General features: G+C 39.0%; 1 protein-coding gene across 1 annotated transcript in view; it reads right to left on the bottom strand.

Moving 5' to 3' along the window:
• Nucleotides 1–1436: 1436 nt before the first annotated feature.
• The window catches only part of EFNB2 (ephrin B2), a 43899-nt gene continuing 22357 nt past the window's right edge, over nucleotides 1437–22978 (bottom strand). Inside the window, exons 2-5 of the mRNA XM_003928238.4 lie at nucleotides 22324–22607; nucleotides 6127–6219; nucleotides 5288–5401; nucleotides 1437–3854 (exon numbers count right to left, since the gene is read on the bottom strand). Coding sequence (XP_003928287.1) covers nucleotides 3466–3854; nucleotides 5288–5401; nucleotides 6127–6219; nucleotides 22324–22607 — 880 coding nt within the window. The 3' untranslated portion in view covers nucleotides 1437–3465. The remainder of the gene's footprint in view (nucleotides 3855–5287; nucleotides 5402–6126; nucleotides 6220–22323; nucleotides 22608–22978) is intronic.

The raw sequence follows: 22978 nt of genomic DNA, 5'->3' as shown, positions 1-22978 counted from the left end.
TTAGTATTTCTGTTATGTGCACATCCCGATTTGAAAAGTGGGCATACGTGTCCATGGACAGAAGTCTCTGGATTACCGTAATTTTGGGGGACATAGAGTAAAAGAAGGCAAATTAAAATAACAAACAAAAAGAAAAAACTGAAAAGAAAAGAAGAAAAGTACTTTAAAGGCACTTTTTCCATAGGAAAAAAATATTTTATTTTTTTAAGAACAAATTCAGTTTGAAACAGATGTGGAATGTGATTTCACGGATTTCATTTTCTGGGGCTAACTGCAATGTGGAAATAAAGCAGATTTAAAAATCTATGACGGCTATTAAAATAAAACAAAGAAAAAAATATTTATAACTCAAGCATAATACTGTGTTACTTACAAATTGGACAACGAAATTTTAAATAAATATTCATGGTACATAATTACGGCACAAATATGCAGCGATTTGGCGACCTTTTATACCGTTTTTTCCTCATTCCAGTGCAAAGGGGAATGACACTGCCGTTAAACAAGCTGTAGCTAAATACATTGCAAAATTCAGATTTTATACAAAACATCTCGCTTAGACTTCATAAAAAACCAACATTGCTCTATGTACACAATCTGGGTAAGAAAAGCCATTTCTGTCTTGATTTCATGTGTATTTTTTATTAAAAAGGTGAATAAGGCTACTGTAACACCCCAAATCCATAGACAGTAAAATCTGAACCTATTTACAGCATCTTCACTTAAACATGATGGTGCAAACTCCAAAGTCGGGTGACCAGGGATGATCATACAAGCAAGGCATTTACAGTAACTTTCCAAAGCTAAACCAACTTCAAATAAAGGGACAGTTGGTAGATTGTCATATTCTGCACCAGACACGAAACAGACGCACAGAACACTTTTCAATTGGTTGCAGGGAACTCTTTTATCAACTCATCTGATTTTTCACAGTTTAGCATAGAACCAAAACGTAGCCAACTGATGATACATACATTTGATTTCATTAAAATCAGACAATTTCCCATTTTTCCCCTTCTTGCCCCTCTCCCCCATCCTAAAAGTAACTTCTGATGGCTTACAAGAAACTCTTGTATGAAAGCACAGAAAGGAGAGGTTGGGGTGATGGAAAGAATTACATATGTACTGTGGCTGGTTACCATGGCAACCCTCCACAGAAATATGATATAGATATATATAATATATATGGTAGATATATATTATACATATATGTACACATGTATACCACACACCCACTCACACATACACACACGCACTTTGGACCAACGTCATTTCCAGGTTCAGGAAATAGGGAATCATAATTTCTGTGACAACTCATTTTTGCAGGTACTCACTGGAGGTCTGAGAACCTTAAAATGCTGTCGCTACATTTTTTTCCCTTCCAATTCAGAAAGCAAAGTGTTACCATAGTAACAGGACTATGTTAAAGATGTCTATTTTGCATAGCACATAAAAAGTAGGTTTCCTGTTGACTCTTCTTGTTTCCCAGAAGGGAGGGGGCGTGGGGGAGGACAGGAGGAGGGAGCCAGAGCTAAATTGTCACCTGAAGCCCCCAACGTGACCTGCTGGATTCTAGAGAACACTTCAGCCCATAAGGCAAGGGAAAACCCAATGCAGAAAATAGATGCCGGAACATCTTGTCACTGTTAAATATATGATGCAGTCACATCGATTTCCTGGAATTTGGGACTTGTACTTCCTAGTCTACGGTTCCGTGAGGTGCCTTCGGAGGACCTGGTTATTTTTGTATTTGCTCTCATTATTGTTCTTTTTGGAATGATCTTGTTTTTCCCAGAAGTAGCTGTCCAATTTGTTTTCTTAAGCACTGAGCACTGGGACCACTTAATTGCCAAAAATGAATTTCACATCTTCTGGTGTGTACTGTGTGCAACCTTAAAATATATATTAGTAAAAAATCTTTCATTTTATATCCCTTGTGTTCTATATACCTATTATAAATACGTCCTATCTTCCTCCTCCCCCTAGACATCGTCAGTTATTTCCATCTTAAGGACCCTAAGAGGTCTGCCGTGTGTGCTTCACTGTGACACAGAGCACCAGGCGCTGCAGCCTCCATCAGTACCGACCCTGCAGCCCTTGCGCCAGACAGCACCGCCAGAAACCAAAGTGTCTGTTGTAAGGCTCAATCAGGAGGGGAGCGGGGCCTAGGGGGAGGGGATCTGACCTACCTTTTATAGATGAGAATTCTTTAATAACGACAATGGTGATGGAATTACAGCCTGTTTGACCTTTGGCTTTTCAACTTTTAGGTCAGATTTGGCTCTCTGCTATTCTCCTAAATGCTTTCCCTGTGTTTAATAAAATGTGATAAGTATAGCAGCTGAGTCTGCTTAAAAAACCATCCAAAGCAGACCGACTCTCCTACAGCTCGGAGCTGTATATCTTATTGCCAGTACCACAACAGTCCTGCCCGAATATATCATCAGCGGCCTACTTTCTCCCTCCCTCCAAGCCTGCTCCCTTCCCAACAATCCCCGTCTTTGTTCCCCAGAATGAAGAGGGGCTCTTTTTCCTGCACGTTGCTATTTGATGACAGTGACTGCCTCCCAGGCACTGAAATCCACTGTGTGTGCTGTTGTGTCTCCTACTTGCCTCTTAAATCTTAGCAAAACCAAAGTGCTGTGCTACCTACTTGGTTTTTTTCTTTTTTCCTTTCCAACTTTCTGTTTCAGAGGCAGCAGCAGTGAGCTGCAATTGCAGCCAGCCCTTCCCCCAGCCCCACCCGCTTCTACAAACTCCCAGCCTTCCTCGCAGACAGCCTAGCTCTGGCTAAAGGGCACCGTGTTAGCAAACACAATTTCTACGAGCGGATTACCCCTGGACTGAAGCTGCTGCTGCAAATGGCTGGAGTAGGGGACTCCAGACACGAGTGTTCCATCAGTGATGCAGATGTGAAGTGGAGGTCTCAGGTGAGGTGCTGCAGAGCCCTGGGCAACAGAACGAGTGACACAGTGAGGACTAAACGCTAGAGATCTTTGCAAACCTTAACTAGCCTGAGGTCCGTGTGACAAGTCCGGTACGTACTGCGGGGGAGACGCCCCCAGGCAGAAGCCGGCCCTTCCAGACATGGCGTCCTGGGGCACCTGCCAGGATGCTCACAGCCCTCTCGCCCACAAACCACCGTCTTCCCTTGGCTTCCGCAGAGGCCTGAGTGACTGCAGCACATGGCTTCAAGGAGGAGACGTGGGCCGCGGCACAGCAGTCCGAATGGGCATCTTCTGCACAGTCTTCCAGCTTCCAGGGAGCATGTGTGTTCACCAAGGCCGAATGCTACAAGACTAGGTAAGCTGTCCAGCGCGACGGGCTCTTCCGAGAAGGAGTGTCCCTCTCCCCCACGTGCTGCGCTTCAGTCAGTTCTCCAGCACGCGGGCTCTGAAACCCTCAAGGGAGGCATCGGGACAGTAGGTGTCCTCTGGGAAAGCGCAGGTACCGCCAGGGTCCCTCTCAGACCTTGTAGTAAATGTTCGCTGGGCTCTGGGGGGGCATCTCCTGGACGATGTACACCGGGTGCCCGTAGTCCCCGCTGACCTTCTCGTAGTGCGGGCAGAAGACGCTGTCCGCAGTCCTTAGCGGGATGATAATGTCACTGGGCTCCGAGCCGTTGTTGTTGCCGCTGCGCTTGGGTGTGGCCAGCGTGCTGAGCGACAGCGTGGTCGTGTGCTGCGGCGAGTGCTTCCTGTGTCTCCTTCGGTACTTCAGCAAGAGGACCACCAGCGTGATGATGATGACGATGAAAATGATGCATCCTGAAGCAATCCCTGCGAATAAGGCCACTTCGGAACCGAGGATGTTGTTCCCCGAATGTCCGGCACTGTTGCCGTCTGTGCTAGAACCTGCAGACGTGGAGAGAGAAAACGTCAGCGACGGTCACTGCTGTCCCGGTGCCGACGGACTGCTTTTATGACCCTTAAAACTGTGAAAAATTAACCAGGCTTATTTGCCTAGCCAATACCTCGTCGAAGAGCTCAACACACGTAGAAACAAGAGGTATCTCTGGGGGGCACTTTCATGCCCTCCCAGACACAGGGTTTCCTTTGTGTGTATGTACCATTATCCAGCAAGAACACAGACTGCAGGTGGCAGCCAGCCCTTGATCTTGCTTCATCTTCTAACCCGTGTTAGCCAGCCTGGGGCAGCGGCAGGGAAGAAAAAAGGAAGTGGCCAATTCCCCAGGTCAGTGGAGAGCATTCACGTGGCATGACTCTTCTGCCTCCTCTGAGAAAGGGTGTTTCATGCGAACCTTCAAAGGGCCTGCCTTCTAAAGAAGAGCCCTGCCTCCTGGCAGAACAGCTCGGAACGCGGAAGGAGTGAGGGGGCCTGGGAAAATGTTCAGCTTGTAATTCGTTTGTATTATTTGATTTACACTTAAAATATATTTGGAAGGCAGCAGAAACTCTCACACTGAACAGACTGCCAGCCCAAATGTTAAGCACTAAAAAATTGCCTGGCATCATTATATTATCCATTTATCAGTTTGTCACAAGAATTTGACACATCTTGTCATTGAAAGTTAGAAATAACAACTTCCCTCCTTGACTCTTGGAAAGAGACGGAATATTGCTGCAGATGATAAACTCGCACAACTACCAACCAAGCACACAGATCCCTAATACAAAACTGCTGATGTCTGCTCAACAGCTCCTCTATAAAACATTCATTAGCATGGTAACAAATACAGAGCTATTTATTTCAAGACTGTTAAGAAAACGAAGGTCGGTGATGGGCAATTTTATCTGGTGGTCTACACTTTTGTCAGGAACCTGTTTACTGTTTTCTTTTACATGGAAAATTTAAAACAAAATAACGATAGCCACCTGAAAAAAACACTATTATGCGGTATTTTAAAATGTTACCATCTAAAATTTAGAAGAGGATCAATTAGGCCCTCAGTGGATTAGATATAATTAGATGAGGGATTAGCACATTAATTACATATACATTAAAAGCAGCTTTAAGCTGGTGTTGACAACCAGCTTGATAAAATGTCAGCCAATGAAACCTTTGGCCTGACAGAGTAATTCTAATAACTGGCATTTACAGCTCATGAATTCTCCTCTTTTGAATGCATGACTTTCATTGGAATGAATTATTTTGTTCTTATTGAGTGTAATTAATATTGAGTCACTGAGAGCAAAGATTCCTGATCACTGTAACGACCAGCTAATCCTAACTGGTAAGAAGTCCTCAGACTCTACCCTACCTCTTGAAATACTACTAAGAATGTGGTACCCACAGACCTCCATACACACAGATCACGCTGCTATACCTGAATTTGGTTTTACAAAGGGACTTGTTGTGGAACTTCTTCCGTTTGTACCAGCTTCTAGTTCTGGACGTCTTGTTGGATCATTATTCCTGGTTGATCCAGCAGAACTTGCATCTATATGAAAAACAAATGATTAATTACGGCACAGACATCTGACGAGATCTAGCTTTAGGAGCTGCGTATTTATTTCAACAGGCATGAATAGCAATGAACATAAGAGTCTTTATGCAAAGTACTGTGAAATACAAGAATATAATTTTTCTTTTAAAACAAAATGGTTATACTAGTTATTTCAGAGGTTTAGATCGTGAGGCCATCTGTGGAAACTATAGGGATTCTTGCATTTGGCAGGCAAAGCATTGCAGATGACATTTCAATTTAACTGAGCAATTTGATTGACTACTATACCAATTTTTAATGAGAAGAATAATTATTTCTTTCTGCACAATAGGTTATCTATATTGGAAAAAGCACAATGAACAAAAATCTTCTGTAGCCAAGATTCAGAAATGAGCAAAACTGCACAAGCTTTTAGTTTTCATTCTGGGTATTTTGATTCTGAACCAAAGAGGTGTTTTGTTTTTTAAAAAGAAATATCTATCTATCTACACATGGCAATAGACATTCTACCTTGCTGACCTTAACTCTTAGAGAGATCTCCAATAAAAGCTTAGTACATTGACTTGAGGAAATCTGTCAGTGGCTCAAAGTGCAGAAGGGTTTGCTTGGAAAACTAAAGAGAAGAGCGAATGAAGGTGAGTGTCGGCAACATTAGCGTCACACTAGCTGGGGGCTACACCAGGTCACAGTGGCGTCATGAAGCAGCAGATGGTCTTTACCTTGTCCAACTTTCATGAGGATCTTCATGGCTCTTGTCTGGCACACCCCTCCCTCCTGGTTATCCAGGCCCTCCAAAGACCCATTTGATGTAGCTGATTAAAAATAAAATGGACAAAACAAAAAAATAAAGAAAAATCAGGAAATCAATAAGCCAAGTTTACATGAACATGAAATGTCTGAAAACAATTTGAAAAATAAGAATTCAGTCTTAGTCACAAGTTTTCTGAAAGTATGGGGATGCTGAAAGCCAAAAAGAAAAAGAAAAAGAAATAAAGAAAAATGGATATCGGAAACACTGCCGCATGTACGCTATCTGTAGCATACATTAGGTTCCAAATTTATTTAGGCACTTTCTCCTTCCTTCGCAAATGACTGATTTAATATTAGTCTATAAATAAAAGGGATGGCATCTTTTAAAAAGTCTACTGACTCTTTGGGGGCCAAACTCAAAGAGCAAAAGTGAACGCAGCCATTTCCAAACGTGGTAATCATCCCACGACACCTGCTTCCTCCACTGCAGATTTCCTGCTTCAAGAACAATTAGCTTGACGCTCTGTTTGTCAAGCATCCAAGTTCTGTAAACACTAGAACAGGAGCCTCCCACAACCCTTGTCTTCTTTAAGAAGTAGACTAGAATTCAGGTCTTCAAACCCTCCCCTTTTTCCTCCAACACACGCATTATTACTGCCAATGTCAACCTTAGTCAACCTCTTCAACCAAGCTACCTGTTGCGGGGAAACTCTGGCTGAATGGAGGGTTAACACATGCCCACCACTCATTCTGGGTCCTGTGGCAGCCCTGGAGAGAAAGTAGGGACTTTTACCAGCCACTTGCTGGTGTTCGGCAACAGACTTCCCTTTCTACCTCAGCAGTGAGGAGTGGAAGGAAGGACAGAATTATGTTACCCTTTTCTGTATTTTTTGTCAACGGCCTATGCTCTACTCTATTTAAGCACATCCTTGTTCTGTCTCTTTAGACCAGCGAGGTCTCTGAATAGCTTTCTAACTAAAGCTGTAAAGTGATAGGCTGCCAGGTACTTTAATGAGAAACAGGCTTTGAATTACAGTTCGAGTTCCAGGAGACAAAGGAAGGTGGAGAGTGCTAGACATTTTCATTCCCCTCAAGTTCAAGGGGCAAGGAACAAAAGTGTTTCATATACATTTCTGCAACTTAAATCCATTTTCTACTTGATTATCAAAGTTCTGTCTTGTAGCATTGTACTTTGCAAGCGACTGAAAAAAGGATTAATTTTCTGGTAAAAATAAATTCCAATGACATTCTTTTAATGGGATTGTTTGTTTTCCAAATAGTGGGTCAGCAAACAAGTTCTATGTGCATTTACAGTAGAAATATGCATTCCATGGAAATTATATTAACTACAAAAATAAGGCACTTATTTCCTTGTCTTTGTGGTCTTGAATTAACTTTTACTTTCACTGTTTTCCTCCAAACAAAGGCTGCCTCCTCTGTGCGTAAATATCACTGTGCTTCTGAGTGCTTGCTTTAACTCTGCAGTCTCACAGTCACATCTCATCCTTCCATTACTGTGGATATTACAGTTTTCCTGGGAACCTGAGCAATAGTTGCCATAATAATAATAGTTTTGGAAGGGTAGTGAGAAGCAGACAGTATCTGTAGATACAGACATTGAAGACTAGTAAGAAAATGTTTGGCAGACAAGTTAAAAAAAGAAAGATACCTAAAAACTCCGTACACGTTTGTGAATCTAAAAAAAATCTTTTTTTTTTTCCAGTGATTCATTCTGCTCTTTTCCTTTTCTCTCCTCCAAATATGTGCCTAAATTTCAAAGTATCCTTTCCTCCCAAAGCTTCAAACAGCATGGATTCTATGAGCAGACCCTATTTCTGGACCTTTTCAGAGCAGTGCTAAAATCTTCAACTAATTGTTGAGAATTTTCCTATTTGATTTTTCTAAAAAATTAGGATATGTCTGCATATAGAAAAAGTGAAAAGTTAATGTCTCTATTTGGCTGATAGTTTAAGATGTTTGGTACTCAAGTGGAATCCCAATGTTTTTAAACTCACATGCACGTAAATGAACCTACATGCGAAAGTGCCCTCAAACTCAAAGTTAAAATGACTTACTTTTTGTTGCTAAAGGTTTCAACACTAAGCTGAAAAATGACAAAATGAGATCTGAAGGGCAGTGCACAGAAAAGAAAGGGGAGGACTATGCCTTTATTTATTTTAATCTTGAGGGGAAAATAAAGTCAAAGATTCAGAGCCAAAAGAAAAACAATTAAAATGAATACCAGAAAGGGAAATACAGGCACAATAGGGCAGTTACTTGTAAACAGAATTCAGAACTGCGTCTGCAGAGAGAGAAGCTACTGATGACTTCTACTTTGTCAAATTGGAAGCACAAGAGGTACACATTGTTTTACTTTTTTTCTTTTAATTTGTAGGTCAATGCCTTTTCTGAATATCAATGCTTTTGTGTGGAGCTCCCTAAGTTTACCCAAAACGATGTCTTGACAACCACAAATGTACAATCTCTAGAGTACTAAAATTCAATTGCAATCTATAATTTAACATCCACAGACTACAAGACAGTCGGAGGAAGGCTGCGTTGCATAAGAATGGAACTGCTTTGCACTGTTAAGAAACTTTTTCTCTTGGTTTAATAAAAAGGGTTGCGGAGAGGAGGGAAACTTGCAAGTCTTAAGAGTTGAATAAGGAAAAATCGACAGAAGCTGCCTTTGCAGGTTCTTCAGAAACCACAGGCTACTGCTTGTTGGAGGAGTGTGCTTGCAGGGTGGTGAGCAAAAGTGGGCTGAACAGTGAGTGAGGACAGTTTTTCTGCTATATTTGGGAGTTTGACTGTTTTCCTTTTAGGTCAACTTGTGACTTGCAAAGGTTACTGAAGTTACTGAAAAATTCATTACTCATATTAGAAAATAACATCCAAAATGCTTGGTTGCTTATATAGGAGCATTTAAAATACTGTTACACATTCCAGCAGAAAAGATTTTTGCCACGAGTTAGAAATGATCTGAGTTGTCATAAAAACTATGACAACTCAGTTGTCATAAAACATTAAAACTCTGTTTTAACCAGTTAGTACGCTGGTACTAACAAACTCCAGAAGGTAAACTTTACAAGTATAACCTAATTCAAAATGACTTCAGTCTATTTTATACTTGACATAAGTATAACTTCCAATAGTGAAAATCACCTTTCGTCTCCCCTGCTACTTTCTCATTATGGAGTGTAATTCTTATGCTGAGATTGCAGCCCCTCTCCTTGAACAATGACACAAGTTTAAAAAAAAAAAAAAAGTCTCCTATCCCAATTGTACCTCTTTCCCGGCAGTGAACTCTGAAAGAAAACCGTAAGCTTAATATTCTGATTTCTCCTGCAATAGTCAGTTACCAAGAAGCTTCGAAAGGCTTAGTGGTTCATTTTGAAAAATAACAAGAAATTGCTAATGCTTGGAAATAAATCTATTTCCATTTCAGGAGACAATTTTGCAATTATTTTCATTGTTCATTTGAATGTACTGGGAATTTTAAACTTAGAGAGAGAGTGACAATGAATTGTTAGTTCATTATACTTAGTTTTTCTTTGTATCTCTCTATCAGCATTATCTAATGCAGCCACAATCATAGTATTGCTAAATAGATGAAATCACATTTAATCATTCGGAGACAGAAAAAATAACATTGTTATATCTAAGCTTTTAGTGCCCAGATATTTTTTTTCCCTTGGCTCAGGAAAAAAATAGACTTTATAAATTTAAAAATTACTAGAAAAGTTTATCTATCCAGTTGGAAAATAGGCTTAATAAAGATACATGGGCATTTTACAGCCTGCCTTAAAAGCTTTTGCTTCAGGGGTCTAATTGCATGTAGTAAGCATATAGAAGTCACTGTATTCTTTCCCCCAGGGCCTAATTTCCAGTGGGTAAAAATTACTGCTCAGCAAAAAAGTTCCTTTCACATCCTCTTAAGAGTTCTGTAGCGCATCTGAAACCACAGAGCCGACATCTGTGGTTTGCCATCTATTTGCACCTATACTTATCTGTAGTTCTCAGTCACTGGGAAGAATATACTGGTTATCTGAGTAGGAAAAAAAAAAAAACCCTGAGAACCAGTGAGTAACTGTAAAGCAGACTCAAAGGGCAAGAATATTTCTGGCTGTGCTTTTTAGCCCATCCCCACGGAGAGGAAGTAGTATTCCATTTTCACATGCCCTTATCTGATGATCACCGCTCTGCTCCCCAGGAGGCTAAGCTGCAGCGCTGCACCTTCGCTGTGTTTAGCCCACCACATTGGTAAGAGTGTGCTCATCAGATGGAGAACCAAACTTCTGGATTTGTGCCAATATACGGGTCTCATTGGCATAGAGATTTGAAACGGGAAGGCACAAAGAATCCTACAAAATAATGGTAAGTAATTTTAAGTTCTTATGGAAAGAATGACGCACCAAGAAATAAAAATACTATGGAGGGTATTTCAAATTATCTAAAAATGTAGCATATTTGTATGGGGCCAGGATGGAGCAGAGGGCTGATGGACGCTTCAAAGCAAAGAAGTCCACCAGAGGGACATCTTCAGCATCCAGGGACATGAAAACCAGAGTCATAAGACTAAGAACACTGCCCTTATATACAGCTGCACTGGACACAACTCGCTCTCATGTGACCACAAAACAAACAGCATTTTATGAACATTCTCTTTCAGTATCTGTGGGAACGATTCTTTTCTAGCATGTTCTCACATGCTAGCCTTGCTAATTTGGATTTCTTAGGCTAGTCTTCCTACACATCAGTTTCCTTCAGCTCGACTCAGACTTCTCAAGATCGGAAGACTGTTATCTTGCCAAACAGAGGAACTAAAGAAAGCAGAATCCAGTAACAACATGGAAAGCAAAGCGTGACTTTAAAGTAAACATAAACACGACGACATACCAAACTGTATTACTGCTTTATTCTACCAAGGGCTATCCAAATCTTTGAGTGTCAAAATAAAATGAATAAGGTAAGTTGAAAAATAAGAAGGCTGATAACAAAGATAGTTAATGTGAATATACAACCCAGGAAACTAAGATTTATCTATTTAACACCATGACATCAATTCAAAGTATGTACTCTAGAAACAAGAATTCAACTTCTGAAACTCAAATTAACGTAGTTGAATGCCTTGCATTTCATAGTTATCTTTTAAGATGCTAACTTAGATGAAAAGTTCTAAACATAGAAATGATAATGTTCACTGAATGCCAAAAATAAGTGACTGTTTCTTTAAAGTTAATTAATAAAATCTTCTGAAACAGAAACATCTATTTAATTTGCCAACAGGCAAAAGAGAATTTCATTCATTTTTTTCTAACTTCTTTCTATGTGGTTTTCGCTGTGGCTTTAAAATGAGAGAAATGAGAAATATAATCATGACTTTCTAAGGGCCTCATTATTCTTGTTTAGCTTAATATATTTAAAAATTTCAGCATTACTTCAGATCACATAGCACTTCATCTTATAATACCAAATTTGCCTTATCTTAGAGCAAAAGTTTTATGGTCTACTTCCTTAAATGGCCTCACTTGAAGAAAGAAAAATACAAAGGAAATTATTTTCAAGTAGAAATATACACTTAGCAAAGTTAATTTAAATAAAACAAAGTAAGCCCTCTACTTGATGAGACAGTTCTCATTAACCTTTCATTAACTCTTATTTTGCATGCAGGAAGCCACAGCTAAAACACTGTATAAACTATCAGTGATGTAGGATATGTTGAGTTTTTCACCTGTGAAAACATTGTTTAATATGATAGGAAAAATCACTTGAATTAATACCACATTGCTATGGTTGTTTTGAAAATTTAAAGCAGTAAATCATGCATTAAGAAGTAATAACTGGCTTAGCCTCAGTGACTTTTCTATGCAACACAATTAATTAGTTTTCTGCACTAAACAGAAGAGTTTGGGAAAAGTAGATTCTAAAATAGAATCACAGTTTAGACCTCCCCTCCTGTGTGCTAGCATTAAAATATGCCTGAAAATGTACCAAGTACAAATGGATGCTCTTAAAGAAAATGGTACAGCTTTATTTCCTAATTTCAAATATTCATCATGAACAATAATAGGATATTTTACCAAGAGCTCAGAAATAAGAGGAATGTTAAAAATGGAACACTTTGAAACACTTTGGTAAGTTGTTTTTGTTTGTATGTGCGCTTAAAAGGCTTTGATTGACATCTATTAATTACTTCTACTTGGGAAGAGAAAGGATACCAGAATATAGAACTGAGTTTACAGATGCCACCATGCCAGGGGAGGCTTGGACACTGAGGGAGGTGGTCAATCTACTAAGAGAACAGTCACAAAGTAAAGCAATAAACATCACATCTAGAACAGGAGAAATTCTATCACAGCTTTTGCATATGGTCTTTTAACTATTGAAAACCAGATGAATGTCAAGTAATAATCAGTGAAGACACTCAGGTCCATAGGTATTGTTGACAATACAGATCTGAAAAGTTACTGATTGTAGACACTCAGAGTGAAAAGACAAAAGAGCAGAAAGCAGTAATGGCAGGTGCACACGTAGGTGTGTCTACCTGTGTGTGTGCAAGCAGGTGTACATGGAGGGGGTATAGATCAAGAAAACATATCCCCTCCAGGCTCAGTGATGCACACTGACACTTTTCTGAGAAAGATCAGAAAGTACTGGCGATAAATTTCACTTCCTCCAATCACCCCCACCACTTTTTTTTTTTTTTTTTTTTTCCGGCTAGAGATGTGTTTAACCACGTAAGATTATTTATGGAGTTGTTTCACTTCCCCTCAAAATATTACTTGCAACACCTTGGAGTCTTAAGTTTTAATGAATTTTGTTGAGGAGAAACATCATTTTCTAAATCTAAGATCTTATTGTTAAAAGTTATGACGATTTATGCAGGAGGAATCTCTCCGTTTAAAAAGAAAAGACTTCAACATGATTTCAAAAAAAAAATGAAAAAAAGGCTTTTCATCTAGAATACTTTAAGGGATTGTTTCTTATTGCCACAGTAATTCAGAAAAACTTAATATAGTGGGAACATGAGAGTCAATGGTAAAAGAATAAATAACTTCACATAAAAGAGCCAGCCTCAGACACATCTGAATATGTGTCCTGAGCTAGGGAATCTGAGAGCGGCCAACCTGGAGAGTCATTCTTTGTCTATGAGGAACATCTGAGCGCTCGTCCTGTCCTGTGGAACGTGGACTGTACAGGGACTGAAGTCCTAAGTCTGGAGTAAATGAAGGTTGCCACATGGAAGGCATTAGAATGATGGGGTTAAGTGAAAATGCTATAGCTGGCCAGGCGTGGTGGCTCACGCCTGTAATCCCAGCACTTTCAGAGTCTGAGGCGGGTGGATCATGAGCTCAGGAGATCAAGACCATCCTGACCAACATGGTGAAACCCTGTCTTCACTAAAATACAAAAAATTAGCTGTGTGTGATGGCACACGCCTGCAGTCACAGCCACTCAGGAGGCTGAGGCAGGGGAATTGCTTGGAGCCGGGAGGCAGAGATTGCAGTGAGCCAAGATCGTACCACTACACTCCAGCCTGGGCAATGAAGCGATACTGCCTCAAAAAAAAAAAAAAAAAAAAAAAAAAAAAGCTATAGATAAACTACATGCTGTTTGCAAGCAGTTACAGTCTTCCTGCCCAGCTCACTGTTTCAGGGCCATGCGGATATTTGTCCAGCCCACCGCCACTGGACTCTTTCTCTCCTGTATATAAGCCCCCAATAAAACCCCATGTCTAAAAAAAAAAAAAAAAAAAAAAAAAAAAAAAAAAGTCAGCCTTAATACAACATGGACCAAATTCTACTAAGAAAGAGGAATTGTGTTTTAAAAATAGGTGGCCAGATGACCACTTCAATAGCAATGACTAAGCTCACATTTTTAAAGAAAAGAATAATGTAAGAGTTCCAAAGATAAAACATAATTCCCTATTGTCTATATTAGCTATACTTAAGCATCAGCTTTTTAAAAATGAAACCTCCCAGGGAAAGGACAGTGATAATATCTAATGAAAATATTCTGAACCACGAAGAAGCATGTGTTTGTTTGAGTGAATTATTTCCAGCACATCATCCAGTGCCCGCTCTCAAGATTTTAACAGTCTCAATCATTAAAACGGCCTTGCCAAGATATGAAAAGGTCTAGCTAGGAAAGAGTCAGAGTAAAAAGTTCATGGAGGGGAGGGTGCACATCCCACAACCCTCTAGCTCATTCTACTGTCACTAATTGTATGCAATGATATTAATGACCCAGTAATTGCAAGACGAGTAGCACTGAAGTGGAAAACATCCAACGGAAGCAGAGTTCATCTCTAGGTGGGTGGACTTCACTAGCAACCGAATTAATGTCTGCTGACAGTTTCGAATATAACACTGCCGATGAGAAAATGTGCCACTCTCATGGCACCATGGTTTGAATGGACATGTTTGCTTTGACCACTCAGAGACCAGCAGTCACTCCAATAAGGTGCTCCTATCTAAATCTGCCTTACACATGAACCTTATTCTGTTCAGGGGACATGTTCTATACTCTTTAGAATCCAGAGCAATTTCCCACATGTTTGCTCCAATGAAAGAATACCTTCATCTCCTGTTTAACATCAGGAAAAACAAAACGGGCTACTTCACCAATGCAAAAAGCCACTTGCAAAGCAGAACTGTCACCCAGCCTGTAATGAGATCAATTACACTCCAGCTTGAGGGTCTGCCAATCCATCAGTCCATCCAGCCAGCCAGCCAGCCAGCGAACAAAACTGTAGCATTTGTACTGGACTGAGAAAATTTGAAGTCTCATACTACCTCTACTTGTATGTCTGAGAGATTTTTATTTTTAATAACTACATTATGTGGCAATTTTCTATTCAGGGGCTCAGAATACTTGCTAATACAAAAACACAAAATAGTATGGACTTACTAAAAAATTGGAATTAAGAGTATGTCTTAAAAATAAAGAAAATTCATAAGGTCTAACAAATTGCCATCATTACCACCTTTCCCAATGGCCTTCCTTTCCTACTACCCTGTAGGAATTTCTTAGTTCAACTTTGGGGTCAGATGATTGCAAGTTAGTTATATGTTACACAATACACGACAAAGCATCAGTACCGAAATGTGATACAAGCATCGAGTCCCTCCTTTACAGTTAATGAGCTTCTCTGCTGTTGCTATATATGCAACATGTGTGTATGTATACTACCTTTGCTGTCACTACATATGTGCTATGCATGCATGCATATTACCTTTACTATTGCTACATGTGCACTTAGATGTCTGGACCCAGGGGGCACTGTTGTAAACTAATGCCAGTCTAAGGGTCCCGTGGCCCTGGATTGAGTTTGTGTCTGATACTTGATGGCCAAATAAATTGTACTAAGCTACGCATACTCTCCAAGTTTTGGTTTTCTCACAGTGATAAAAATTGCTCTAGGACGTGTGTTTCTAGACTTCAAAGTGAGACAAGCGTATGTGAAGGTCACAACACTTCCCGAAGTGATCAAATACCCAGACTGAGATTTTGAAACTTCAGGAACAAATGTGTGACTCTTAAGAACTATATAAATAAGTTTTCTCAAAGTAATATTTGTTATGTTTGTCTATACGTCTTGGCTATTTTCATGTGTTTTACTTTGCTTTAAAATTTTATCTTCTTGATGAATGTTTAAATGTTACTAAATTTGTCCTCTTTCATACTAGTACTAGGTCTCTAGTATTGTCCAACTATTTATAAATCCCAGTGAACCTTTAAAACGCCATGAATACAGGTGCTAAAGATACTAGGATATTTTATGAAATAATGAAGGCAGTTTTATTCTGAGCGATTCCTAAATAATTACTGCTGTCACGATGGCTTAGGTGATGTCATCTAATGGGAACAGAGTCTCCGTCCACAATAGCCTTTTCCTCTTACACACTGAGCCACATAGGACAAACATTCCCATGGTCATGACTCCATTATACCTGAGAGCCAGAAGTTTCTCAGTACAATCTCAAGTTAAGCAGAAGCTGAGACTTTATTCCTCAAGTGTAAAGAATTTATCTTTATTCATATTAAATTCAATAAGGAGCCTCACTGATACACACTGGGAAAACCTTGAATACAGCCAGAAAGGGAGTTCACATGATGTTAAGAAATAACAGAAACAACGCTTCTAATTATCAGACTAATGGACTGATCCACTTTCTCAGCTAGCCTCAGAGATAACGTAACTCTGACACATTTTCTTCTCTGGAGGACCATTTATACCACATTAGGATGCTGCTAAAATTATCAATAAAGACACAGCATTTTCTTTCTGTAACAGGGAACTGAGAAAAAGTCCTGGCAAGGCTGGTGACATGGAAACTGGGAAAAATGATTATATGTATCTGAAGACTCCTCCCCTGTCTGTCTCTTTTGGGTCTTACAAAGGATCTGCTAACAAGCTTGGGCAATTCCAGGAACAAAAAAGATATATAAATGCATGCTTCTTGGTAAAGGAAGCTCAAGGACAAAAGAGCTTTTATAACACTCAAAGAAGACCGAGAGAAGATCTTATAATTAAGTTATGCAGCATGACTGAAACACGTAAACTCTTTGGAGTTCCATTTTATGGATGGACTTCAAATCAGTGAAGCTTTTGTGGGCCCATCCTCTCCAGCTTGCAGCTAGCACAAGTCTGCCTCCAGCCTGGAGCCTCATACTTCCTCCCCTGCTCCAGAGTTAACTCTTAGTTGTACGTATCTGGTGTCAAGGGTGGAAGTACACATTTTATATCTCCCACCCCACTGGACTCCCGTCAACCCTGTGAAGCAGATGCTGCCATTATCCCAGATGAAGAGACTGAGGCAGAGACAGGTTAAGTTACTTGTTGAAGGGCACTCAGGAACTTGGGTCTTCCAGACCCTGGACTCTCAACCTATGACGTTGATCTGCTTCTCTTGGACTGGGGGAGGGGTGGTGGTGCTATATCCCCCAAGCACCCAAATGCACAGTCTCTGGCAAGATTCTGATGAATATCCTATTACAAAGATGACAGCTGTAGGTTAAAAATAAAAGTGTGTTTAAATGCTTGAACTCAGCCATTATGCACAAGGTATCAAACATAAATCCTCACCCCGCAGTCAGAGGACCCAAGTGACAGGCTGATGTTGCTGTATCACCAAATGGGATTACATTTAATGATGGAAATGTGGCTTTTGCTACATTTATCATACATAAATAATTCATCAAATAAAGTACATAATCGCTTTATACAGCCCACACATTATTCTATATTCTAAAAGCAATCTATAGGTAAGAGGACATTTGAAAGCTCCTCTATTTTGCTAGAGAAAGAACAGTGCACTCAGTACATTTCAGTGCTACTTGCCAAACCTACTCCCCAGAAATAAGTAAATCAAAGACAGAAAAAATAAGAAAACAAATATACACTCAACAACATAAGCAATAGACTCTAAAGTTCTTCTGTTTTGATTCTTTAAGAATACTGTTTCTTTACATTTGTGCAAGCATTTTACTTTATTTTGTGATTTTTCTTAGAAGTGGAGTATATGTCTAAAAAAATAGCAAAGCTGTTTGTAGAGCCTTCCAATTTTACATGCTCTTTATTAAAAAAAAAAAAAAAAAAAAAAAAAAAAAAAGCTACAGAAGACTAAACCAACGAGGGCCCTAAGAGATGGCAGCTTCTCCAGACTCATTCAGTGTCTCAAGGAAGACTTTGCCAAGGCATGAAGAGTGACGGAGGCCTCCAAGAGGGATGCCGTGAACACCACAGGGTGGATCTCACAGAACAACTTTTAATCAAACAGTCCTTAGTAATGACTTACAGACTATGCCACAAGATGTGTCTTAGTTCTCTGGATTTGCAGCAAAATAAATGCAAAGGCCACATGAAGCTAAACTGGGAGGTGCTTCATTAATATGGTTTTCTTTGTCTAACGGCTCTGCTGTAGCTACTGTTCACTTGAAAAGTATGAACACAATGGCACTCACTTTTCATCCACCTCTGACTCACATGATTTTGGCAGTGTGATGGAAACCTCTTTGTGGGTATTTTGCAAGGTTTTATGCTAAGGTCGAAGAACCAGCCCATAGAACCTGGCTTGGTAAGGACAGCTGTTGCAAAGGGCCAACACACCAAACCTGGCAACTCCTTCGGCTCCGGGTGTCGCCTCTGAAAAGAAACTAAAGCAGGCACAGAAAGTGCTGCAAGGAAGACTCTACGGATAAAGGCTAACAAGAAGGCTTTCCCAGTATCAACTAGAGAATTTAGTAAGTCTAAGACAAAGCTTCCCTTGAAAATGGGCAATTTCAGAATAGACAGTTATTTACTGAACATTAAAAAAAACTTTAAAAACGTAATAAAAATAACTATAGGTTATGTAAAATATCTACTCTGTTTTTAAGGCAGTTAAAGATCTAAACATAATAAAGAAAAGGTTTCTTCAGACCACATGGCCATAGTATCTCCATCTTTGGATCACTTGAAGATTAGAAGATTTCATTATGCAAATTAGGTCCATGGCTGATTACTGAAATAGGTCACTTGAAAAAGTCAATTCTAAACAAGAAGAAAAACCCATATACACATGCTCCTTGACTTAGGTGGGACTATATCTTGATACTTAATAAGCACAAGGTAAGCTAAAAATATTGTTAAATTGAAAATGCATTTAATACTCCAATAAACCCATCAGAAAGTTGAAGAATTTAAGTTGAACCACTGTAAGTTGGTGACCATTTGTGTATAATTTTGCCACAAGTTAAAAGGCAAATAACCATCCATGAGAAGAATTAATGAGGATAAATACCAGTTTGTCACATCATCTCCTAAGCAGATTTAGTGAATACTTAGTTGGTTTAAAAAATACAGTTCAAATCAAAAATTAATATTCACTTCTGACACTCAAAAGTGTGATGATTATATTTTAAAGCAGGTAACACCACAAATCAAATTAAATGTTTTTAAAGAATTTACAGAGGATCCTGTCCATGTGAAACCACACTAACAAGTGATCCTATATAGGATTTGCATGCCCAACCATAAGATGGCTTGAAATTGGGGAAGACCTCCATCATTAGCCAGAAAAATGACAAGACCAGAAGTGTTTTTTAGAGAAGTAAATTAAAGTTTAAAGAAATAAAGTGACTTTCTCATTAAGCTCAGACAGCAGGACTGGCAAGTAAGACTCTAGGTTCATGTAGGGTGCTCCCCAACACATGTCAGTCCCTTTGGACTGCTCCTCATTGGGTAAAGTCAAGCATGCCTCCAAAGCATCAGATCTCTTTTTCCTTTCCATGGAAAGAAATCAGCACACAATAACATAATATTTATTATAACACCGCTCATTGTAAAGGCACTTACCAACTAGACACTCAGATTTAGGGTCAACCCATGTAACACTTAGTAAAGCAACTCAAATGCCAATATTATTACTGTCTCAAAATGAACCAATGATTTAAAGTGTTAAAAATATACATATAAATTTTAATACTTTCCATCAAGCTACCTAGCACTATTTGTAAATGTACTAATATAAAAATTGCTAACTTCAAAAACTTTCCATCTTAAAAAAACCAGTACAGAGCTTGACTGTGTATATGCATGTGCATTTGTCTGATATGCAAAGTAGTGACTTTTTAAAATCCATTAATTATTTTGGTGTCTTTGGACTTTTGAAGAAGCAATACGAAGCCAATGTTAGTTTGTAAAACTATTTTAACATTTGTTCTCTGCATTTCTCATTTCCTTTCTAGGGAAACTTGTAGATCAATAAGCTTTGCTGTAGGGTGGGTGAGAAATTGGCTTCTATATTTTCCCAAGTATCTGAAACACCTTCCTCCGCCTACGCCATCATGGAAGTCTTTCAACTCTGCCGAAAGTCTTAATAGGACTTCCTGTCACACTTCTAAGCCCTGAGTCCTTCACCTACCCCTTATGACAATCCCCCAAAACAACATTCAAATAGCCTCTCATAGTTTCAAACTTGAGACCCTCAACTCTATATTAAGAAAGATTCATTTATCCTAGGCTACCATATGCTTTTGCATGGTAAATCTTAACTCTAAGGAGAGCTCTGATGGCCAGAGTAGCTCAGTAACTGCAATGAACCTGTTAGTGTGGTATGACGAGTTTCCAAAAAAAAAAAAAAAAAAGAAAATAAGGGATGCCATTATTGCGTAGATCATTATAATTATAAATTAAACTGTGCTTCTAAATACAAATCTCTCAGATATCGATAAAAAGCAATTATTAAATGTTTACCACATTAAGCAAAGCGATGTTGGTAAACCATTTCTTTATTTGCATACCTTGCCTATTATTTCACACTAGAAGTTAAACTCTCAATGTTTACTAAAATATATTTCACTTTCGCTCAGTGGGAACTTAGAATTTGCAAAGCATTCCTTATGAAGTCCTAAGCTAAAGTAAGGGGAGAGACTCTGGGTCTGTCGGCTTGTCAGTGGACCGGGGCTGCATCTGCGGGGTAGGCACATGCAGCCACTGCCTGAGAGCATCTAATCTCTAGTGTGTCCACTCTTCCGGTACCACTTCCTTCTTTCTCCCTCCCCACCCAGGGCATTCACTTGCTTCATAAATTGATCTGATCAGTTTCAATTCCCTGTAAATGTCATGCTAAATAGTAGCTTTCACTAAAAAAGTCTTACTTTAAAAGTCTTTACTGATATAAACACATTGTTAGGCTTCCAAAAGCTTAAAGTTTCTATTTATTGTATCTGATAATTATTTTACATTTTCAAAAATTTCCCTATTATTCTGTATACGTGACCACCCCATCTACCTGTTTCATTTCAGAATGCTTTTATTTTTATTTTATAATAATCATTCCTTTAGTAAGTATATACTCTACCACTCTTTTTTGTTGTTGTTATTACTAATCCTTGGTAAGCTACTCTATGTATCAAGTTGGCTTTAAAAATAGGTTTTGTTCCGTGCTTTAAAGTACAGCTCTCGAGCTGGGTGTGGTGGCACATGCCTGTGGTCCCAGCTACTACTTGGAGACTGAGGTGGAAGAATCACTTGAGCCCTGGCATTCAAGGCTACAATGAGCTGTGATCATGCCGCTGCACTCTAGCCTCAGCAACAAAGCTAGACCTCGTCTCTAAAAAAGTAAAATAACAATAAAGCGCAGCTCATACGTTGAGCTGCAAGAGTTTCAGTTTCATCACCAAGAGTCTCCTACCTAAAGTTCTAAGAGTCCACCTTGGGGCAAATAATAAACCAGTGGCAGACAGCAGTTCCCTAATGAATGGAAGTCTATGGTAACCAAGCAAATGGAAAATTCAACACAATTATAATTTTAAACCAAGGAGATTAAGAAAAAAGACTTCATTGCTTGAATGATGTGAACAGCTGTCTAAGTCACCTAGAATTTAACAACACCTGGGGCCCTGGGAATGATGCTGGCCTCATGCCAGTGAGGGATCTGCACATAGTAGGTGTGGGCTCCAAATGTGCTCATCAGCCGACTTCATGTCCTTATGAGTTAGCCTCAGATATGACCCAAAGGATACGTACCACCTATTCCTGAAATAGTGTGTCAAACTATTTTATATACATAGGAAAAAAAAATAATAATTCACTGAGCAAACCAAGTTTTGTCTTTTTCTTCTGAATCTGGTTTTAATGTGACCTTTGCCTGTCATTCCCATCCTTCTAATTTATGAGATCATCTTCTCTGGATTGGTAACTTCTTGAGGAAAGCATGCTGTTTATACTACTTTGTTCACTGCTGAATCCCTAGCACTTAAGCACAGTCTCTGCCACAGAATAAATACGAAATGAATGAGTGAATGAATGGATGGATGGGTGAAGATAAAAGGCATTGCATAAGATTTACCTATCAAAATCCACCAATGGTCCTTAAAAATGGTTTTGTCAGTAGAGATGCTGAATATATTCATTTAATACATTTATTTCAATACTATGAGAATTCTAGGAGTTTTTTTTTTTCTCTTTGGGGATGTATACTTAATGAATACTGGTAGCACAGGGTCCCAAATTCAATGAAGGTTTCTTTGAAAAAAAAAAAAAAAAGGGGGACAATTTTTCAGCAAAGATTCTCACCAAATTATATGCCACAATAATTTTAAGGAAACAAAAATTGATACAAACCTATATAGCTTATCCTAATTTCTATAAAATAAACAAATAAAATTATACTTACATATAATGTAATAATCTTTGTTCTTCTGAAATTCTAGACCCCAGAGGTTAGGGCTGAATTCTTGAAACTTGATGGTGAATTTTACGTCTTGGTCTGGTTTGGCACAGTTGAGGAGAGGGGTATTTTCCTTCTTAATAGTGCATCTGTCTGCTTGGTCTTTATCAACCATATAAACTTTATAATATTCATACTGGCCAACAGTTTTAGAGTCCACTTTAGGGCAAATAATATCCAATTTGTCTCCTATCTGTGGATATAGTACCAGTCCTTGTCCAGGTAGAAATCTAAAAGCATAAAAAAAAAGCCATTGAGTTGATAAAAATTAACAGTATTAATGATAGTTATAATACAGCCAGCCAATGCCAATAATCCCAAACTACAAATTTTCAAATTCACACTTTTATTTACCAAAAGTCTCTTAGTTCAGATCAATATGGGATGAATGCATTTCAAGACAAAAAGAAAGCACTTTCCTTACTCTACGCCAAAGGATCAGGCTACCTGCTGACATTTCTTTACCACTCCCTCACTCGCAGTATTTCAGTACTCCTTTGTGTAACTTTACAATTAACTTTTCCTCCATGGTGAGTCACATCTTCCCACATGTTTGTTATTTTTTAACCACTGGCAGCTTTAGTTTATTGGGCATGCCACA

This window comes from Saimiri boliviensis, chromosome 16 (assembly GCF_048565385.1).
Source record: "Saimiri boliviensis isolate mSaiBol1 chromosome 16, mSaiBol1.pri, whole genome shotgun sequence".
NCBI classification, from domain to species: domain Eukaryota; kingdom Metazoa; phylum Chordata; class Mammalia; order Primates; family Cebidae; genus Saimiri; species Saimiri boliviensis.
This window is presented reverse-complemented; position numbering and strand designations above follow the sequence as displayed.